Source organism: Mobula birostris, chromosome 7 (genome assembly GCF_030028105.1).
Source record: "Mobula birostris isolate sMobBir1 chromosome 7, sMobBir1.hap1, whole genome shotgun sequence".
NCBI lineage: Eukaryota > Metazoa > Chordata > Chondrichthyes > Myliobatiformes > Myliobatidae > Mobula > Mobula birostris.
The window spans coordinates 154,392,781-154,411,172 of NC_092376.1; the positions used below are offsets into that span (position 1 = coordinate 154,392,781).

General features: G+C 42.0%; 1 protein-coding gene across 1 annotated transcript in view; it reads left to right on the top strand.

Moving 5' to 3' along the window:
* Positions 1–777: 777 nt before the first annotated feature.
* Positions 778–18,392, top strand: part of LOC140200863 (organic cation/carnitine transporter 2-like) — a 97,647-nt gene continuing 80,032 nt past the window's right edge. Inside the window, exons 1-2 of the mRNA XM_072264496.1 lie at positions 778–1,179; positions 10,193–10,296. Coding sequence (XP_072120597.1) covers positions 793–1,179; positions 10,193–10,296 — 491 coding nt within the window. The 5' untranslated portion in view covers positions 778–792. The remainder of the gene's footprint in view (positions 1,180–10,192; positions 10,297–18,392) is intronic.

The following is an 18,392-nucleotide window of genomic DNA, read 5'->3' on the forward strand; positions in this document are numbered from 1 at the left end:
ACCCTGGCATAAGGAACAATGAACCGGACCGTGAACCGGAATACGGACTTCATGGACCGGACCATTACACCAGAACATCAACCTCACTCATATTGTCCTCACTATCATCAAGTTCCCACTCATTGCTGAATACCGAAGAGAAATATTCATTGAGGACCTTGCTCACCTCCACCGCCTCCAGGCACATCTTCCTACCTTTATCTCTAATTGGTCCTATCCTCACTCCTGTCATCCTTTTGTTCTTCACATAATTGAAGAATGCCTTGAGATTTTCCTTTACCCTATTCGCCAAGGCCTTCTTGCTCTCCTCAGCCCCTTCTTAAGCTCCTTTCTTGCTACCCTATATTCCTCAATAGACCCATCTGATCCTTGCTTCCTAAACTTCATGTATGCTGCCTTCTTCCACCTGACTAGATTCTCCACCTCACTTGTCACCCATGGTTCCTTCACCCTACCATTCTTTGTCTTCCTCACCGGGACTAATTTATCCCTAACATCCTGCAAGAGATCCCTTAACATCGACCACATGTCCATAATACATTTCCCTGCAAAAACTTCATCCCTATTCACACCCGCAAGTTCTAGCCTTGTAGCCTCATAATGTGACGAGTGGTTGTCCTGCCAAAACAGGAAAACACTTCAGTTTAAACAAACAGATTGCCGACTGAAAGGCGGTCCGTGACTGTAAACGTCTCACAGCCTAATTATTGTTGAGGCAATCGATATTACTCATACTTGCATCGTGCATGTTTCCGGAAGAAAGTCACAGTCGTTTCTGCCACTGCAACTGACATGCAGGACTATGAAGAAATTGTCGCGTTTCTGGGAGAATGGGGACCGTACCAGAAGTTTATATTTTTCATCTTGAGTTTTAGCACCTTTAGCAACGGTTTTTGCGGACTCTCCTTTGTATTCGTTGGTGATGTACCGGAACACCGCTGCTTAATTCCTGGGAATCTCAACCTCAGTGAAACATGGAGGAACAGGACAATTCCTCTGATACAAGGTGCCGAACTACAGCATAGTAAATGCACTCGGTACCGGCTGAACGTGATAATGAACCTTTCGGAGACATTCCCCGACCCAGATTTCCTCAACGTGTCTGAGATCGAACAGGAACCGTGTCTGGATGGATGGGAGTACAGTAAGGAGCAGTACATCTCCACTATCGTCTCCGAGGTTTGTGACTGGGGAGGTACACTGCTCACGCTCAACCACATTTGAAATTAGCTGTGGTGCAATAGTTTTTAAAGAGCGAATGAACGAAGTGCGTTTGAATCCATTCATGAGCCTACAGCTGTAAATTTATCGTCAATACGAGCTCGAGTCAGGGATATTTTTAACGTTTAACCTCGGTTAGGGATTTTTAAGTATTAAACTTCAACCCTGTCGTTAACTCCCTCGATCAGAATTCAAAATGTCCCCTTCTTCCAAGGGGTCTAATTCCATTCAATTTACCGCCCGCTTCTGTTAGTTTAACATTTTCGAAAACTTCATAACCTCCGATTTTTGAAAGGAAGTGATAAAAGAGAGTTTCTTGGTTTTAAGAGTGGGGAATGAATGGAAAAGCTGTCAGGGGAAGGAGAGAAAAGTGTTTTAAGCTCCCGAACAAACTTTTGACAGTAGAATTGTTTACTAAAGTGTACTGTAGAACCAGATGAGTTGCATTGTCTTTCAATTTATTCATGCATTCCTCTAAACCATCCTTTCTTAACCTTCAAGCCCCGGAGGAACTCGTGAAATAATTTTCAGGTGTCAGGTCGTCCCTGCATTAAAAAATTATAGCTACAGCTCGCAGTACCTTAGCGTGATGAGTAAGTCGTAGATATAATAATCCAAAAATAATTGTCAATGCTCTTTTGAGTAGAGAATGAATCTTTAGCCAACCTTGAAAAAAAGATAGTTAAGCTTAGCTTACCTTTCTTGAAATTAATCTTTCTTTCCCTTCCATAAATTTGAAAAACTCATAAGGCAAACATAATAAATTTCTGTTAAATAACTAGCTTAAAGCAAAATGGGATTTAATTTTTTCTCAAGATAGGCTCAGTAGATTTAATTTGAATAGTTTGAAAAATAATTTTATGCTATTTACAATATGAAAATTTATTGACAATGTTGAAATGTAAAGTTACTAAAAACCATAAGCCAAAGCAATATGAATAAAAATATAGCCTAAGACACAATTTTATACGAAGTTTTAAAAAAATATTTTCTTACTAAGTGACGCCCTTTCTAGCATGTCGCCTCAGGCAGTCAGCCATTCTGTCTTGTGCGTAGTGTTAGGATTGGTCTCCTATCGGATTAATCAGGTCACGATAATAACCGTTCCTGACTCGACCCTTGATTTTATGAGGCCGAGGGGCTAGCTCGACGCTCCACCCGGCACGGATGGAAAGTGTGCCCCGGGGTGGCCCGACATGGATTCGAACTCGGGAGCCTTCACTCCGAAGTCCGGCGCTGATGTCACTGCGCCACCAGCGGGTGACATGATCAGGCTCAGACATATAATGTGAAAATTGTGCTTGTTTTTGCTGCATAAGTACTTAGTTCTGGGTTGAACTTGAGATAAGCATACACAGATTTCACCTTCAGCTGAAAGGAGACAATTTCTATCCTTGCTCTTGATGCTTGTTAAACAAGAAAAGCTTGCTTACACATGTAAAAAGTTGGGTGAGGTAATCCGGGAGGGAGAGGCTGACATCACAGCCCAAGCTCGATGGGTCCATTCAATGCTCGGAAAATGCACTTCACGCTCCTCACCAGCCTACTGTCCTCCCCTCTGTACAATACAGCACTCACCAATTATCAATGGCATCCCGTATCACACATTAAAAACTGAGAATGGACACAACCAGATAAACACAGTCCTACTGCACACTGCCATACTGGGCTGAGAGACATCTAATGAGATTGTTAATGGGGCTACACACACACAAAATGCTGGAGGAACGTAGTGGGCCAAGGAGCATCCAAGGAAAAGAGTACTGTCGACATTTCGGGCTGAAACCAGTCCTGCTGAAGGGCTTCAGCCCAAAACATTGACAATACCCTTTACCATAGATGCTGCCTGGCCTGCTGAATTCCTCCAGCATTTGTGTGTGTTGCTTGGATTTCCAGCATCTGCAGATTATCTCTTGTTTGTGATTAGAGTGCTAATGGGGCTACTCATTCACTGCCCACCACTGCGACCGCTTCGCATGAAGTTCACAAAACAATGATTTTTTTAATCACAATCTGTCACAGAACCCTTAAGTGACCTCTCATGGAACCCTAGCTTTCCCCAGAACACTGGCTGAGAAACCCTGAGCTAAGGTATACCCCGTTAATCAAGTGAGGTCAAGATTATTGTCATTTAACTGTATACACATATACCGTCAAATGAGACGATTCTCTGAACCAAGGTGTAAAGCGTACATAATACACATATACACAATAACTGAGGAAAGTAAGGATAAAATCTACAGATGAAATACACATAAATAAACAAAGTTGTTGGCATATGTGCGTCTTGAGAGACAATCTTTTCTGATGTTTCTTGGGGTTGTAGTCTTGCAACTATTTGCACTTTCTAGAGTGGCTGTGCAACCCTACTCCAGAGTTCAGGCTCTTTCACAGAGGCTGCAGGTGAAGGAGGAAGGTGCTCTGGGTGATCAGCTCTGGCTTTTCTTCTGGCTCTCTTGTTGATGAGCATGTTGGTTCTTGATATCTCTGCACGTCGTACACCACTTTTGACTGCAGCCCTCCATTCTATCTGGTCTTCAACGGTTTCCTCCGAGGTGCTGAGGTCAATGCCTGCCAGCTTCATGTAGTGTTTGCAGACATCCCTGTAGCAGAGGCATGGTCTCCCTCATGGGCTTTAACCCTCATTCAGCTTGCCTTGCATCACGTCCTTGGGAATGCCTCCCTGGTTCACCTGTTTGATATGGCCCAATCATCTGAGGCGTCTGTGGCTGGGTGTGCTTGGATACTGGCGGTGTCGGCCCACTGCAGAACCTTTGTGTTGGTGATTCTGTCTTGCCAGGAGGTGTGCAAGGTGTGCCCGAGGCAGTGTAGGTGGAATGAGTTTAGCCTCTTACCTGAAGTATAGCATCCAAGCCTCACTGCCATAGAGGAATGTGCTGAGCACGCACACCTGGCACATACACAGTTTTGTTTTCTTTGTGCGCTGTCTGTTGTTCCACACTCTCTTGCTCAGAATGGCCATGACAGCTGCAGCTTTGGCAATCTTGCTGTTTACCTCTGCTTCGAGGGACAGGGAGCTGGTGATGGTCAACCAAAGATAGGTGAAGAAGTCAATTACATAAAGACAGCAACCATCAATGGTGATGTTTAGGGGAGATTCTGCACCCTGGACAGAACTGATAAACAAAGTAAAGTGCATAAATTAAATATTGTGAGGTACAGAACAGATTAATGCATAAAACTTCGAATGCACTGCAGTAGAAAGTTCAGAAGCCTGGTGGGAACCCTGATAATACTAAGGGCCTTGTTTATGCAGCATTCCTGATAAATATCCCTGATGGCTGATTGGGAGACCCCTATGATCCTGTCAGCTGCTCTCATAGGCTTTTGTAGGGACTTCCAGTCCAATGCTTGTCTGATCTCATGCCAGAAGGACAGGCAGCTTAATCACTTGTTTCCTAAATTCTTTTATGCAATATGCTGGAAATCCCAAAATATAAAGAATGGTGCTGGAAATATCCAGCATATTAAAGAAGCTCCTCTGTCATGATTTCAAAGGAGACAAGAGTAGCTTGTAAAGCTAGAAGAGAGGGGATGTCTCTGATAGGGCAAAGCTGGGGTTACCATGGAGCAGGGTGTAAACAAAGTAACTGGCCAATGACTGAATGGTAGCGGTTAAGAATGAGAAGACAAAAAAAAGAAGGTGGGTTTAGTAAAAGGGGAGAAAGTTAAAGAAAATCTGAGGGGCAATTTTGTTTACGCAGAAAATGGTGGTTATATAGAACAATCTTCTGGAGGAGGTGGTGTGGAAAGTTGCATTTACTACATTTAAAAGGCATTTGAACAGATACTTGGACAGAAGTGGAGGGATATAAATCCAGTTCATGGCAGGCTGTTCAAGAAGGTTCAGTCTCTTGGCATTCAGAGTGAGGCAGTAAAATGGTTTTGACATTGACTTCATGAGAACAGCTAGAAATCAGTCATAGATGGTTGCTTGTGGTGTGCCTCAAGGATCAAAGCTGTACCCATTGCTGTATGCCATCTACATCAATGATCTGGATGATAATTTGGCAACTTGGATTATCAGATTTGTGTGGTGAATACCAGGAAAGGCTATTGAAGCTTGCACTGGGATCTGGATCAGCTGGAAAAATGAGCTGAAGAATGGCAGATGGAATCAAAAGCAGACAAGAACGAAGTGTTGCACTTTGGGAGGACAAACCAGAGTAGGTCTTAGACAATGAATGGTAGGGCATTGGGAATACAGATCCATAATTCCTTGAAAGTGGTGTCACAGGTAGAGAGGGTGGTAAAGAGAACTTTTGGTATATTTGCCTTTATAAATCGAAATACTGAGTGCAAGAGTCGGGAGTCGGGATGCTATACTGAAGTTGTATAAGACATGGGCAAGTCCTAACTTGAAGTGTTGTGTGCTGTTCTGATCGTCTTTCTACAGGAAAGTTAAGAATATGACTGAAAGAGTACAGAGAAAAGTTGCTAGGTATAGATAAGGTAAATGATCTCAATTTTGTTCGTAGAATAGCGGACCCTAAAACTAGAGGGTATAGATCTAAGGTGAGAGGAAGAAAGATTTAAAAGGGATCTGAGAGGCAATTTTTTTCAGAGGGTCACGGGTCAATGGAATGAGCTTTTGGAGGAAGCAGGGTATAATTACAATGTTTTAACAATTGGTACATGGATGGAAAAAGTTTAGAGAAATATGGGCCAAATACAGACAAACGGGACTACCTCAAAAGAGGTATCTTGCTCTGAAACACCTGATATTTCATATCAGGGGAAGTACAGGTAGGTGCTAAGTAAAGGATAAATCAAAAGGACAAAGATTAAATCAAGCAGATTTGTCTCTTTGCTCCTTTAATATAATTTCCTATTTAAATAAAAGAGCCTTTTCTCATGAGAAATTCATTCTATTTTGTATTACAGAAGTTGTAATGTGTTTGTAGTCCAGGGTCTCTTTTCACGGTAACATCTGCAAAACTGGTTGATGCACTTAAGGCTGAAGTTGTAAGGAATAACCATGCATTAAAGTATTAGGGACTGAAACATTACCCCAGATGATATGCTACGTAATGTTTCACTGTATGTTGGAATAATGGAAGAGATCTCGGCAGCAGGATTCAGAAGATGTTTTCAAAAAAGAAAGCAAGTGGGGCAGGAGTAGATATCCTTGATGTTGTTCAATAGTCATTGGCCCTTGGAAAGAAATTATGCGTTGACTCAAATTTGCTATAAGAAATGAGAATTTGCCATAAGAACATCAGAATAGGGGTAGTTGTGAGGGTCCACTAAACAATAAGATCATTGTTGATCCTTTGTCAGTTTGAACTCACTTGATCCAGATTGTCCTTGATTCCATCAACAAAAATATGAGTTGTTACATTATCTTACAACAACTTGACTACACATAATGATAGAGGAAGCCAGCAGACCAGGCAGCATCTATGGAGGGAATAGATGATGTTTGGGCTGAGACCCTACATCAGGACATCATTTCCCTCCATAGATGATGCCTCACCTGCTAAGTTCTCCAGTATTTTGTGTATGTTGGTTCAGGTTTCCAGCATCTGCAGCCTCACTGTATGTCTCCGTTAACATATGGGCTTGCTGAATCTACTCCAGGTTTTCTAGGGCAGCCCAGAAGAAGATGGAATAGATTCTGCAGATGCTGAAAATCTCTGGCAATGCATACAAATGGTAGAGGAACTCAACAGGTCAGGAAGCATCATATAGAGGCAAACGGATCATCAATGTTTTGGGTCAAGACCTTTCATGAGGTCTAGAAAGGAAGGAGAAAGACAGGAGGTTCTCCACCTCCTTCCCTTTATTCCATTGTCTACTGTCTTCTCCCATCAGATTCATTTCTCTTCCTAACTTTACTTCTTCAAACTATCACCTCCTAGCTTCTCATATTGTTACATTTCACTCCATCACCCCCACCTACCCACCTCCTCACTTGGAATCAACTATCACCTGCCAGCTTGTGATCCTCGTCATCCCTCCACCTTTTTATTCTGACTCCTTCCTCCTTGCTTTCCAGTCCTGATGAAGGATCTCAGCCTGAAACATCAACTGTTAATTTACCTTTATAGACACTGTCTGATCTGCTGAGTTCCTCCAGCATTTTCTATGTGCAGCCCAGAATAAATCATTTACTTTCTAGTCCAAATGAATGTGCTCCAGCCTTCCAGGTCCATCTGAAAGCAATCACTCTCCTTCCAGCCCAGGTCACTCCATTCCAGGATCCCAGGACCCCAGGACTGGTCAGACACAGCCACTTACCACAGAAGCATGGTAAGAGGTCTGTACTGCAACTGAGACTGAAACAGCATAGGTTCAAATTCCCTATCTGCACTGTACTACTAGTTAATGCCAGGCTGCTAAGAACAAAGTTGATGAATTAAGGGCAAAACTGACCTCTCAAAAAGAACTGAGGAACTGCTTTGTGCTCAGTTTTACAGAAACATGGCTTATACCTCTTCACAACAGCCTTGATACAGGATGCCCTGAGGGTCTCTTCCTTTTCAGCGCAGCTAGCACCTTCAACCAGTCCAACCAAGGATGTGTTCCAAAATACTACCAGTATGTCTCCTGTCTCACCTGGGGACCAGACACCTTTGACTAAAGTGCCTACCCAGACAACCCACACCTACACTTTGGAAAAGCAGACCTCCAGGCTGTGCTCTTTCTCTCTGCATACAAACTGAAGCTGAAACAGGATCCAGTACAGAAAGTCATTCAGTGCTGGTCTAAAGAAACAGACGATCTTCCACACAACTCTTCTGAGTCAGTAGGCTGGTCCATATTTAAAGAGTCAACAAGCAGCCTAGGTATGTATACCACAAACATGGGAAATTCTGCAGATGCTGGAAGTCCAAAGCAACACACACAAAATACAGGAGGAATGCAGCAGGCCAGGCTACATCTATGGATGTAAACAACCGATATTTCAGGTCAAAACCTTTCATCATGACTGATGAAGGGTCTCCGCCCAAACCATCGACTGTTTACTCTTTTGCATAGATGCTACCTGACCTGCTGAGTTCCTACAGCAGTTGGTGTGTGTTGCTTTAGATGTGTATATCACCATTGCCATGGAGTTTTATCAGCAAGTGTGTTGAGGGCTACGTACCAAGGAGGAAAATCCATGTGTTTCCAAATCAGAAACCATGGATGAACTGGGAAATTCACTCCAACTGAAGACTAGCACTGCAGTATTCAAATCAGGCAGCCCTGACTTGTATTAGCCGCTGTAAAGCTATCAGGGATGGCAAGAGATAATGCCACTCCAAAATTGAGTACCCCCTCTTGCCAGGGTGCTCTCAACACAGCTTCTATCCTGCTGTTAAATAATCAACATTCAAGGTTCAAGATTATATATATAAGAACAAACCTATTAAACACAATGTACAAATAAGTGTGGAGAGTGGCTGTATATAAATAAGATTAGCTTATATACAGTACAGTACAGTACATTGACTGATTGCATGTACGTAAGGTGACACTGACAGGAAATGATGAAGTGACAAAGTGACTCTTGGCAAGAGGAGCTCTTCTAGATTGCAGCAGGACATGACTGTATCAGTGTAGGTATGAGGTGTGGAGTGTAAGCATAAAGTGGCAGTACATGGGGGCTGGGGGCAAAGTGTGTTGAAGGGTTATGGAGACGAATGGCTGATGTCGATATATTGCTGGTGGGTTACTGTATGGAGTTGTTGGTCAGCCTGAGGGCTTGGGGATGTAAATATTTTTGAGTCTAGTGGTTGTGGTGTGCATGCTGTATAACCTCTTCCCTGACTGAAGTGGGACAAACAAGCAGGGTAATGTTGGCCTTTTTCTGGCATCTTTCTGTATATGTGCCCTTGATGGCAGGTAGGCTGGCGTACATTGTAGAGCTGGTACGTCTGCCGCAATGCAGTTTCCGTACCACACAGTAATGCAGCATTTCAGGAAGCGCTATTAAGAATATTGAATCGTTTCTAAGTATGATGAGATGGGCTCTTGACCTCACAATCCACCTCGTTTTGACCTTTCACCTTATTGTCTACCTGCACTATACTTTCTCTGTAACTGCAACACTTCATTCTGCACTGTTATTGTTTTACCTTGTACTACCTCAATACACTGTTGTAATTAATTGATCTGTATGAACAGTATTACGCAAGATACATTTTTTATTATACTTTGGTACATGTGATAATTATAAACCAAATTGCCAATTTACCAGCCTTGAATATATGCAACTAAACATTCTCAACATGGTAAGGAAGTGATTTCCAAAGAATCACCATCCTGGAAGAAATTGTTTCTGTATATCTATCCTCATTGACATTTGCCTTATATTTAGACTATCTCTCAAGTTCTAGACCTCCCCAGCCAGCGGAAACAACCTCTCATAATCCTAGAATCTTGGATACTTAAATCCCAATGCAATATGAACAATGAGATAAACACATTTAATTATTTCTGGTTATGCATATTATTGAACTAGAATTATTCATAACACTGTCAAAAGAAAAGCAATGTAATTTTACAGCTATTCCATATTCTTCAAAGGTGTCATAGAATGTTTCATATCTGTCAAAGAAAACAGCTGGATTCACAAGTTTATCAATTCATGCAAAACATATCATGACATGGCAGTTTTAACTTGTCATGGGACATTGCTCACAGTATAACACTGACGAAGTTCCAAACACTGTAACTTTATAACCTCCGAGGCCACGTTACAGGCAAAGATAGTTGTGGAATGGGAGTGCTTTCTCATTCTGGAAGAAAATATATAGTTCACATAACTGTATATGCTTTAGATTATTAAAAGAGATTTGAAGCTCTAGACTAATGGTTTGGACATTTGTTTGTTGCTTTTGAGACTCATCGGAGAAGTTGACTGAGCTTTGCACCTGTTTTGAAAGTCTATAGTGCATGGATTTAGATCCAATATAATGTAGCACATATTTGGACCCCTCATTTTCTTCTTGTTTCTTTTTAGTGGGACTTGGTATGTAAAGATCATTGGAAAGCTCCGTTTTCTGTGTCAATGTTCTTTGCAGGCGTGCTGGTTGGTTCCCTTGTTTCTGGCCAATTGTCAGACAGGTGAGTTATCTCCTTTATTTAGTTTTGCCCCAAAGTAGTTTTTATTGTCATTCTTGTTTGCTATTTGTAAGAGTTACTATGTTTTTGAGTTAAAGTTCAACGTTAAAAGTTCAAAGTAAAATCTATTATCGAAGTACACATACAGCTATATCATTATATCCAACCCTGAGATTCATTGTCATGCAGATATACTCAATAAATGCATAGAATAATAACTGTAACAGAATCAATGAATGCACACACCAACTTGGGCTTTCTACCACTGTGCAGAAAACAACACACTGTGCAAATACAAAAATAAGTAATTAATAAATAAATAAGTCAGCAATAAATATCAAGAACATGAGAGAAGTGTCTTTGAAAATCAGTCCATAGGTTGTGGGAACATTTCAATGTGGGGCAAGTGAAGGTGAATGAAGTTATCCATTTCGTTCAAGAGTCTCATGATTCAGCAGTCGTGAGTGCAAATCAAATTTGCTTAATTGAGTGTAGGCCTCTTTGTGATAATGAGAAACCATGAAATTCATTACATCATTTGATTTTAAAATATAGTTTTACATTCAAAGTAACTATTGATCATTGATTCAGTGGGAGGTTGGTCAAGAGGTTACAGTTGCTCGCCATTCAGGATGGAGTAGTAAATTAGATTAGACATTAGCTTTGAGGGAGAAGTCAATCAGTGGTAGTAGAGGGTTGTCTCACTTACTGGAGGCCTGTGACTAGTGGTGTGGTGCAGGGACTGGTGCTGTGTCCTTTGTTGCTTGTCATCTTTATCAATGATCTGGATAATAATGTTGTTAAGTGGATCAATAAATTTGCAGATGACCCCCAAGGTTGGGGGTGTAGTGGCCAGCGAGGAAGACAAGAATGTTGATAGATCTGTTGTCAAAAGTCTGTCTGTCAACGTTCTTGTAAATTTTGTCTGTATTCTTTCAACCTTGTTTACACCTTTCCTTTTGAAAGGGAACCAAAACTGCACACAATACTCCAAATTAGGCCTCGCCAATGTCTTATACACTTCAACATAACATCCAATCATTTGTCTTCAACCTATAAAAGAGTGAGTAGGTTAGGACTGTAATCCTTAGAATGTAGAAGATTGAAAGGAGACTTAATGGAAGTATACAAAATGATGAATGGTATAGATAGTGTAAATTCAAGCAGATGTTCTCCACTGTGGCTGGTTGAGACTACAACCTGAGGTTATAGGTTAAGGCTGAAAGGTGGAAAGTTTAAGGGGAATATGAGGGGAAGCATCTTCACTCAGATGGTCATGAGAGTGTACAATGAGCTGCCAGCACAAATGGTGCATACAAGTTCGATTTCAACATTTAAGAGAGGTTTAGATAGGTACGCGGATGGTAGAGGTATGGGGGGCTATGGTCCCAGTAGCGCAGGTGGATGGGAGTAGGCAGTTTAAATATTTTCTGCAAAAAGGCCGAGGGGCCTGTTTCTGTTCTGTCCTTATCTATGACTCTATGAAATGTCGACGACAGTGCATTAAGCAAGCGTATTCCTTTGACTTAAGGTCAAAGGAAAATGGCTGGGTTATCTGCTTCAGTTAATCATTATGTGAAAATATTATGCCAGAAAGCACTTGCTGCTGTAGATGAAACATGAGATGTTGGATTATATTTTAAGTCCAGAGTGGGACTATGTGTGATCATCAGCAGACTTCCCCATTCCTGACATTATGCAAACAGAAAATCATTCATAATGACTGAATGCTGCCTCATTAAGAAATACTGCTGTATTATCCTGTGGCTATGATAAATGGCCTCCGGCTAGCCAGAGTGTAATATTTGTTAGCTATAACTTCAGCCACTTTAAAGGTTTTCACTGTGAGCTTTGCTATCTGACACAGATGTGCTACATTTGAGCTGAGGACAGTTACTCTTTTCTGATATTCATCCACTGCAATATTAAAAGTAGATGGACATGTATCATCTCACCAAGCATAGCTCCACCTCTTCTACACTGATGATCTTTGAGGCCAGGGTTTTGGGTTTTGATCCCAACCCCTTGGTTTCTCTTCTTATTATTATCTTGTTTTATTTTTTTTTCTTTCACAGGGTATGGATAATGCTAGCATTGCTATCAATTAATTGTCAATTCCGGATTGTCCCAAAATGAAATTGCAGTTAACCTTTGGATATACATTGCTGCGGGTTCTATTGCGGTCAAGATCTGAAACCTTAAGTGTCAACCATCTTGGTGGGTTTGGAGTCAAATAAAGACCCAACTGTGTAAGGAAAGCAGATTTCCTTTTCCTAAACAACAGGAATTCTGCAGATGCTGGAAATTCAAGCAACACACATCAAAATTGCTGGTGAACGCAACAGGCCAGGCAGCATCTGTAGGAAGAGGTGCAGTCGACGTTTCAGGCCGAGACCCTTCATCAGGACTAACTGAAGGAAGAGTGAGTAAGGGATTTGAAAGTTGGAGGGGGAGGAGGAGATCCAAAATGATAGGAGAAGACAGGAGGGGGAGGGATAGAGCCAAGAGCTGGACAGGTGATAGGCAAAAGGGGATACGAGAGGATCATGGGACAGGAGGTCCGGGAAGAAAGACAAGGGGGGGCGGTGGACCCGGAGGATGGGCAAGAGGTATATTCAGAGGGACAGAGGGAGAAAAAGGAGAGTGAGAGAAAGAATGTGTGCATAAAAATAAGTAACAGATGGGCCACCTCCCCCTCTTACCCCATCTGTTACTTATTTTTATGCACACATTCTTTCTCTCACTATACTTTTTCTCCCTCTGTCCCTCTGAATATACCTCTTGCCCATCCTCTGGGTCCCCCTCCCCTGTCTTTCTTCCCGGACCTCCTGTCCCATGATCCTCTCGTATCCCCTTTTGCCTATCACCTGTCCAGCTCTTGGCTCTATCCCTCCCCCTCCTGTCTTCTCCTATCATTTTGGATCTCTCCCTCCCCCTCCAACTTTCAAATCCCTTACTCACTCTTCCTTCAGTTAGTCCTGACGAAGGGTCTCGGCCTGAAACGTCGACTGCACCTCTTCCTACAGATGCTGCCTGGCCTGCTGCGTTCACCAGCAACTTTGATGTGTGTTCCTTTTCCTAAGTACATTTGTGAATGTACAGAGGAGGAAGATGTTCAGCAAAGCCATATTATCAGTGAAATCAGTAGTAATGGCTTCATTGTTCACCTTGGCTTTGTCTGCTGCAAAAGGCAAGGTCTCCCAGTGATCACCCATTTCAATTTGACCCCATTCTTATGTCTGCCCTCTACTGCTACAATAAAACCAAGCTCAGGTTGAAGGAGCAAGACTTCATATCCCATCTGGGTAGCCTCCAGTCTGATGGCATGAACATCAATTAATCTAACTTCCAATAAGTGCTACATCTCCTCTGTTTTAATGCTCCCTCTCTCATGCCTTCTCTTATCATCTTCCCATCTCCCTCCTCTGGTGCTCCTCCTCTTTCCCATTCTTCCATGGTCCATTGCCGCCTCCTTCAGCCTTTTACCTCTTCCATTATCACCTCCCAGCTCCTAACTGAAACTCTTTTCCCACCCACCCAACTTTCTCCTCTCCTACCACCTGCCAGTTTGTGATCATTCCCCTCCTCTACCTTTTTTATTCAGGGTTCTGCCTTCTTCCATCAGTCTTGATGAAGAGTCAACTGTTTATTCCGCTCCATAGATGCTGCACCACTTGTTGAGTTCCTTCAGCATTTTGTATGTTTTGCTTAATAGTCAAGTTGTTTCTGCAGGCAAAGGCATGATCTTATTCTATGTATTTTACATGACTGTTGCTGCAAAGAATTTCAAAGAGGAAAGATTAAATTACATGAGCCTCTTCCAATAGCACAGGCTGAAACAAGGATGTAATCAACTGGTAGATTGCTGGGAAAGAGGGAAGTTATTACAAACCAGCACTTCAGTAGTGGCAATCTTTGGATTACAACTAACATCAATGACGAGTGAATAACACTCAGTGGCCACTATTTTAGGCACTTTCTGTACCTAATAAAGTGGCCATTCAGTGCACATTTGTGGTCTTCTACTGCTGTAGCCCATCTGCTTCAAGATTTGATGTGTCAGCTATTTGGAGAAGCTGTTCTGCAACCATAGTTGTAATGCATAGTTAGTTAAGTTACTGTCACCTTCCTGTCAGTTTGAACCAGTCTAGCCTTTCTCCTCTGACCTCTTTCATCAACAGGGCATTTTTGCCCATAATGTGGCAGCAATTCAAAGCACGAAGGCATACGAACATAGTCAAGAGGTTGAGTGATTGCTCAGACCAACATCAGAATGGTGAAGAAATGTAATCTATGTGTCTTTGACACTGGAATGGTTATTGGGGCCAGACAGACTGGTTTGAGTATCACCAAAATTGCTGATCTCCAGGATTTTTATGCATAACCGTCTCTGGAGCTTATAGAGAGTGGTATGAAAAACAAAAAAAAAAATCCAGTGAATGGATCCAGTGACAGGAAGGTGACAGTAACTAACAATGGCAGTTCTGTGGGCAGAAACGCCTTGTTAGTGAGAGGTTGGAGGAAAATGGCAAGACTGGTTCAAGTTGGCATGAAGGCAACAGTAACTCATATAACCATGCATTATCACAGTAGTGTGTAGAAGAGCATTTCTGAATGCACAGTACACCAAACCCTGAAGTGGATGGGCTACAGCTGCAGAAGACCATGAACATGTACTGAGTGGCCATTTTATTAGGTACAGGAGGTACCTAATAAAGTGGCCACTGAGTCTATGTTAAGCCTCGTCTCAAAGGGAAAGAGAAGAGAAAATACATTCATAAGTTTTCAAGAGTGGTAAAACTCTCGGGCAACAGTTCATCATCATCATCATCATCATGGACCATCTTGTATGATGTAGAAATCGTGGTCTATCCATGACCATGATTGCTCTTGGCAAATTTTTCTACAGGAGTGGCTTGCCTTTGCCTTCTGGGCAGTGTCTTTACAAGGTGAGTGACTCCAGCTGTTATAAAGAAGATGTAACCATGCTTGCCTTCATTAGTCAATGCATTGTCTTCGAGTGTCACAAAATCAAGTTAGAGCTTTATAAAGCTCTGCTTCGGCCACATCTGAAATGTTGCAATAATTTCTGGTTGCCCCATTATAGGAAGGATGTGGATACTGTAGAGAGGGTTCCGAAAAGACTTCCCTGGTTGCTCTTGGATTAGAAGACATGTGCTGTAAGGAGATCGTGGAAGAAATGGAGTTATTTTCCTTGGGGTGGTGGAAGCTAAGGGGAAATTTAGTAGAAGCTATTAAAATGAAAAATATAGGTAGATCATCGGTACTTTTTTGTCCCAGGGCCAAAATGCCTAACAGTAAAGGGCATGCATTTAAGATGAGAGGGAGACATTTCAAAGGAGGTGTGTGGGGAAAGATTTTTTACAATAGAGTGGTGGGTGCTGGGAATGCACTGGTAGGGGTGGTGCCAGACGCAAATATGACTGAGGTGTTAAAGGGACTTTCAGATAAGTACATGGAAATGTAGAAAATAGAAGGATATGGATGTGGGCAGACTGAAAAAATTAGTTTGATTAGACATCATTAGCTTAGTTATTCAACATAATGTTGTGGGCCAAAAGGCCTGTTCTTGTGCTGTTCAATGTTCCAGAAAATCTTAAATCAGAATACAGAAAGCTAATTTTGGTGTGGGGAATAAATATCAGTGTGAGAATGTTTTGTTGGCAGCAAGCATACAGACTCATTTAGATTTAACGAAGTTGAGGGAAAGCACAAACATAGGTCGAAAATACAAATTTTCAATTAGAGCAAAAATACTAGATAGAGCTGCAGCAAAAGTTGACTGGAAAAATCTCTATAAAGTTAATTGGTGATAGTGTGGGACATATCCAAGTACACGGCAGAGTTCAGAGCAGATACATTCTCAGTACAAAGAAAGCTGGAGCTTCCAATTCTACAAAGCGCTGAAGGTGGAGAAGTACTCTGGATTGAGTGAGGCAGTGAATGCTTAAGCTCAGTATTAATGTTCTGCAATACTGCAACCCTACATGTAGGAACTGCAAACTGTCCATGAATATATTACCAGCAAGTAAAATCAAAGAAAGCCCGAAGATTTTTCATTTTATAAATACTGCACATGGGAAAGATGAAGAGGTCTTGAAGAGAGATTTTAGGGAGCTAGGGTAGGTCTGCCAGAGGACACAGAAATACAGGACCACCAGGGTAGTAATATCTGGATTGCCGACTGTGCCACACAATAGTGAGGCAAGAACAGGGTAATTTGACAGATGAAAGTGTGGCTGAGGATCTGGTGCATGGGGAAGGGTTTCAGATTTATGGATCATTGGAATCTCTTCTGGGGAAAGTAGGGCCTGTACAAAAGGGACGGGTTACACCTGAACCAGAAGGGGACCAATGTCAATGTGGGCAGCTTTGCTGGAGCTGTTCGGGAGGGTTTAAACTAATTTTTTAGGGGCATGGGGACCGGACTGGTTGGGCAGAGAATGTGGTAGTTTATTTACAAAGAGAGGATGTGTGTGAGACTGCTAGCAAGGAGAGGCTGGTGAAAGGGAAAAATTGCAGTCAACAGGATGAGTTGCAATGGAAAAGGCAGACAAAATTGAAAAGGGTGAATACAAGACTGAAGGCATTACATTTGACTGCATGCAGTGTACGGAATAAGGTAGATGAACTTGAAACATAGGTACAGATGGGTATGTATGATGTTGTAGGCATCACTGAATCATGGCTGAAGAAGATTATAGCTGGGACATTAATGTCCAAGGTTACACATTGTATCGAAAGGATAAGCAAATAGTCAAAGGGGAACGCATGGCTCTGTTAATAAAACATTAGAAAGAGATGACATGGGGTTGGAAGGTGGAGAATTCATTGTGGGTAGAGCTAAGGAACTGCAAGGGTAAAAAGACCCTGATGGGAGTTATATATAGACCCCCAAACAATAGTAAAGATGTGATCTACAAATTACAAAGGGAGATAGAAAATGCATGTGAAAAGGGCAAGGTTACAATAGTCACTGGGGATTTTAATATATATGCAGGTAGATTGGGAAAATCAGGTAGGTGCTAGATCCCAAGAGAAATCTGTAGAACATCTATGAGGTTGCTTTTTAGAGCAGCTCATGGTTGAGCCCAATAGGAGATCTGCTATTCTGAATTTTGTGTTATGCAATGAATCAGAATTGATTAGAGAGACTAACAGAAAGGAATCCTTAGGGAGAAGTGGTCATACTACGATAGAATTCACCCTGAGGTTTGAGAAGGAGAAGCTAAAGTCAGATGTATCATTATTATGGTGGAGTAAAGGAAATTTCTAAGGCATGAGAGATGAGCTGGCCATAACACCTTCTCTGTAGTCATAGTCATACTTCATTGATCCCGAGGAAAATTGGGTTTCGTTACAGTTGCACCAACCAAGAATAGAGTATAAATATAGCAATATAAAACCATAAAAAATTAAATAATAATATGTAAATTATGCCAGGAAATAAGTCCAGGACCAGCCTAATGGCTCAGGGTGTCTGACTCTCCAAGGGAGGAGTTGTGAAGTTTGATGGCCACAGGCAGGAATGACTTCCTATGACGCTCTGTGTTGCATCTCAGTGGAATGAGTCTCTGGCTGAATGTACTCCTGTGCCCAACCAGTACATTATTTAGTGGATGGGAGACATTGTCCAAGATGGCATGCAACTTGGACAGCATCCTCTTTTCAGACACCACCGTTAGAGAGTCCAGTTCCATCCCCACAACATCACTGGCCTTACGAAAAGCCAGGAGGTTTATTCAAAAGGTTCAAAGGAACATCTAAACAAGCCTGATGCATTTTGGAAGGAAGTCCTGTGGACCGATGAAGTTGAAATAGAACTTTTTGGCCGCAATGAGCAAAGGTATGTTTGGACAAAAAAAGGTAGAGAATTTCATGAAAAGAACCCCTCTCCAACTGTTAAGCACGAGAGTGGATCGATCAAGCTTTGGGGTGTTGCAGCCAGTGGCAAAGGGAACGTTTCACTGCTAGAGGGAAGAATGAATTCAATTAAATACCAGCAAATTCTGAAAGCAGACATCACACCGTCTGTAAAAAAGCCAAAGATGAAAAGAGGATGGCTTCTACAACCGGAT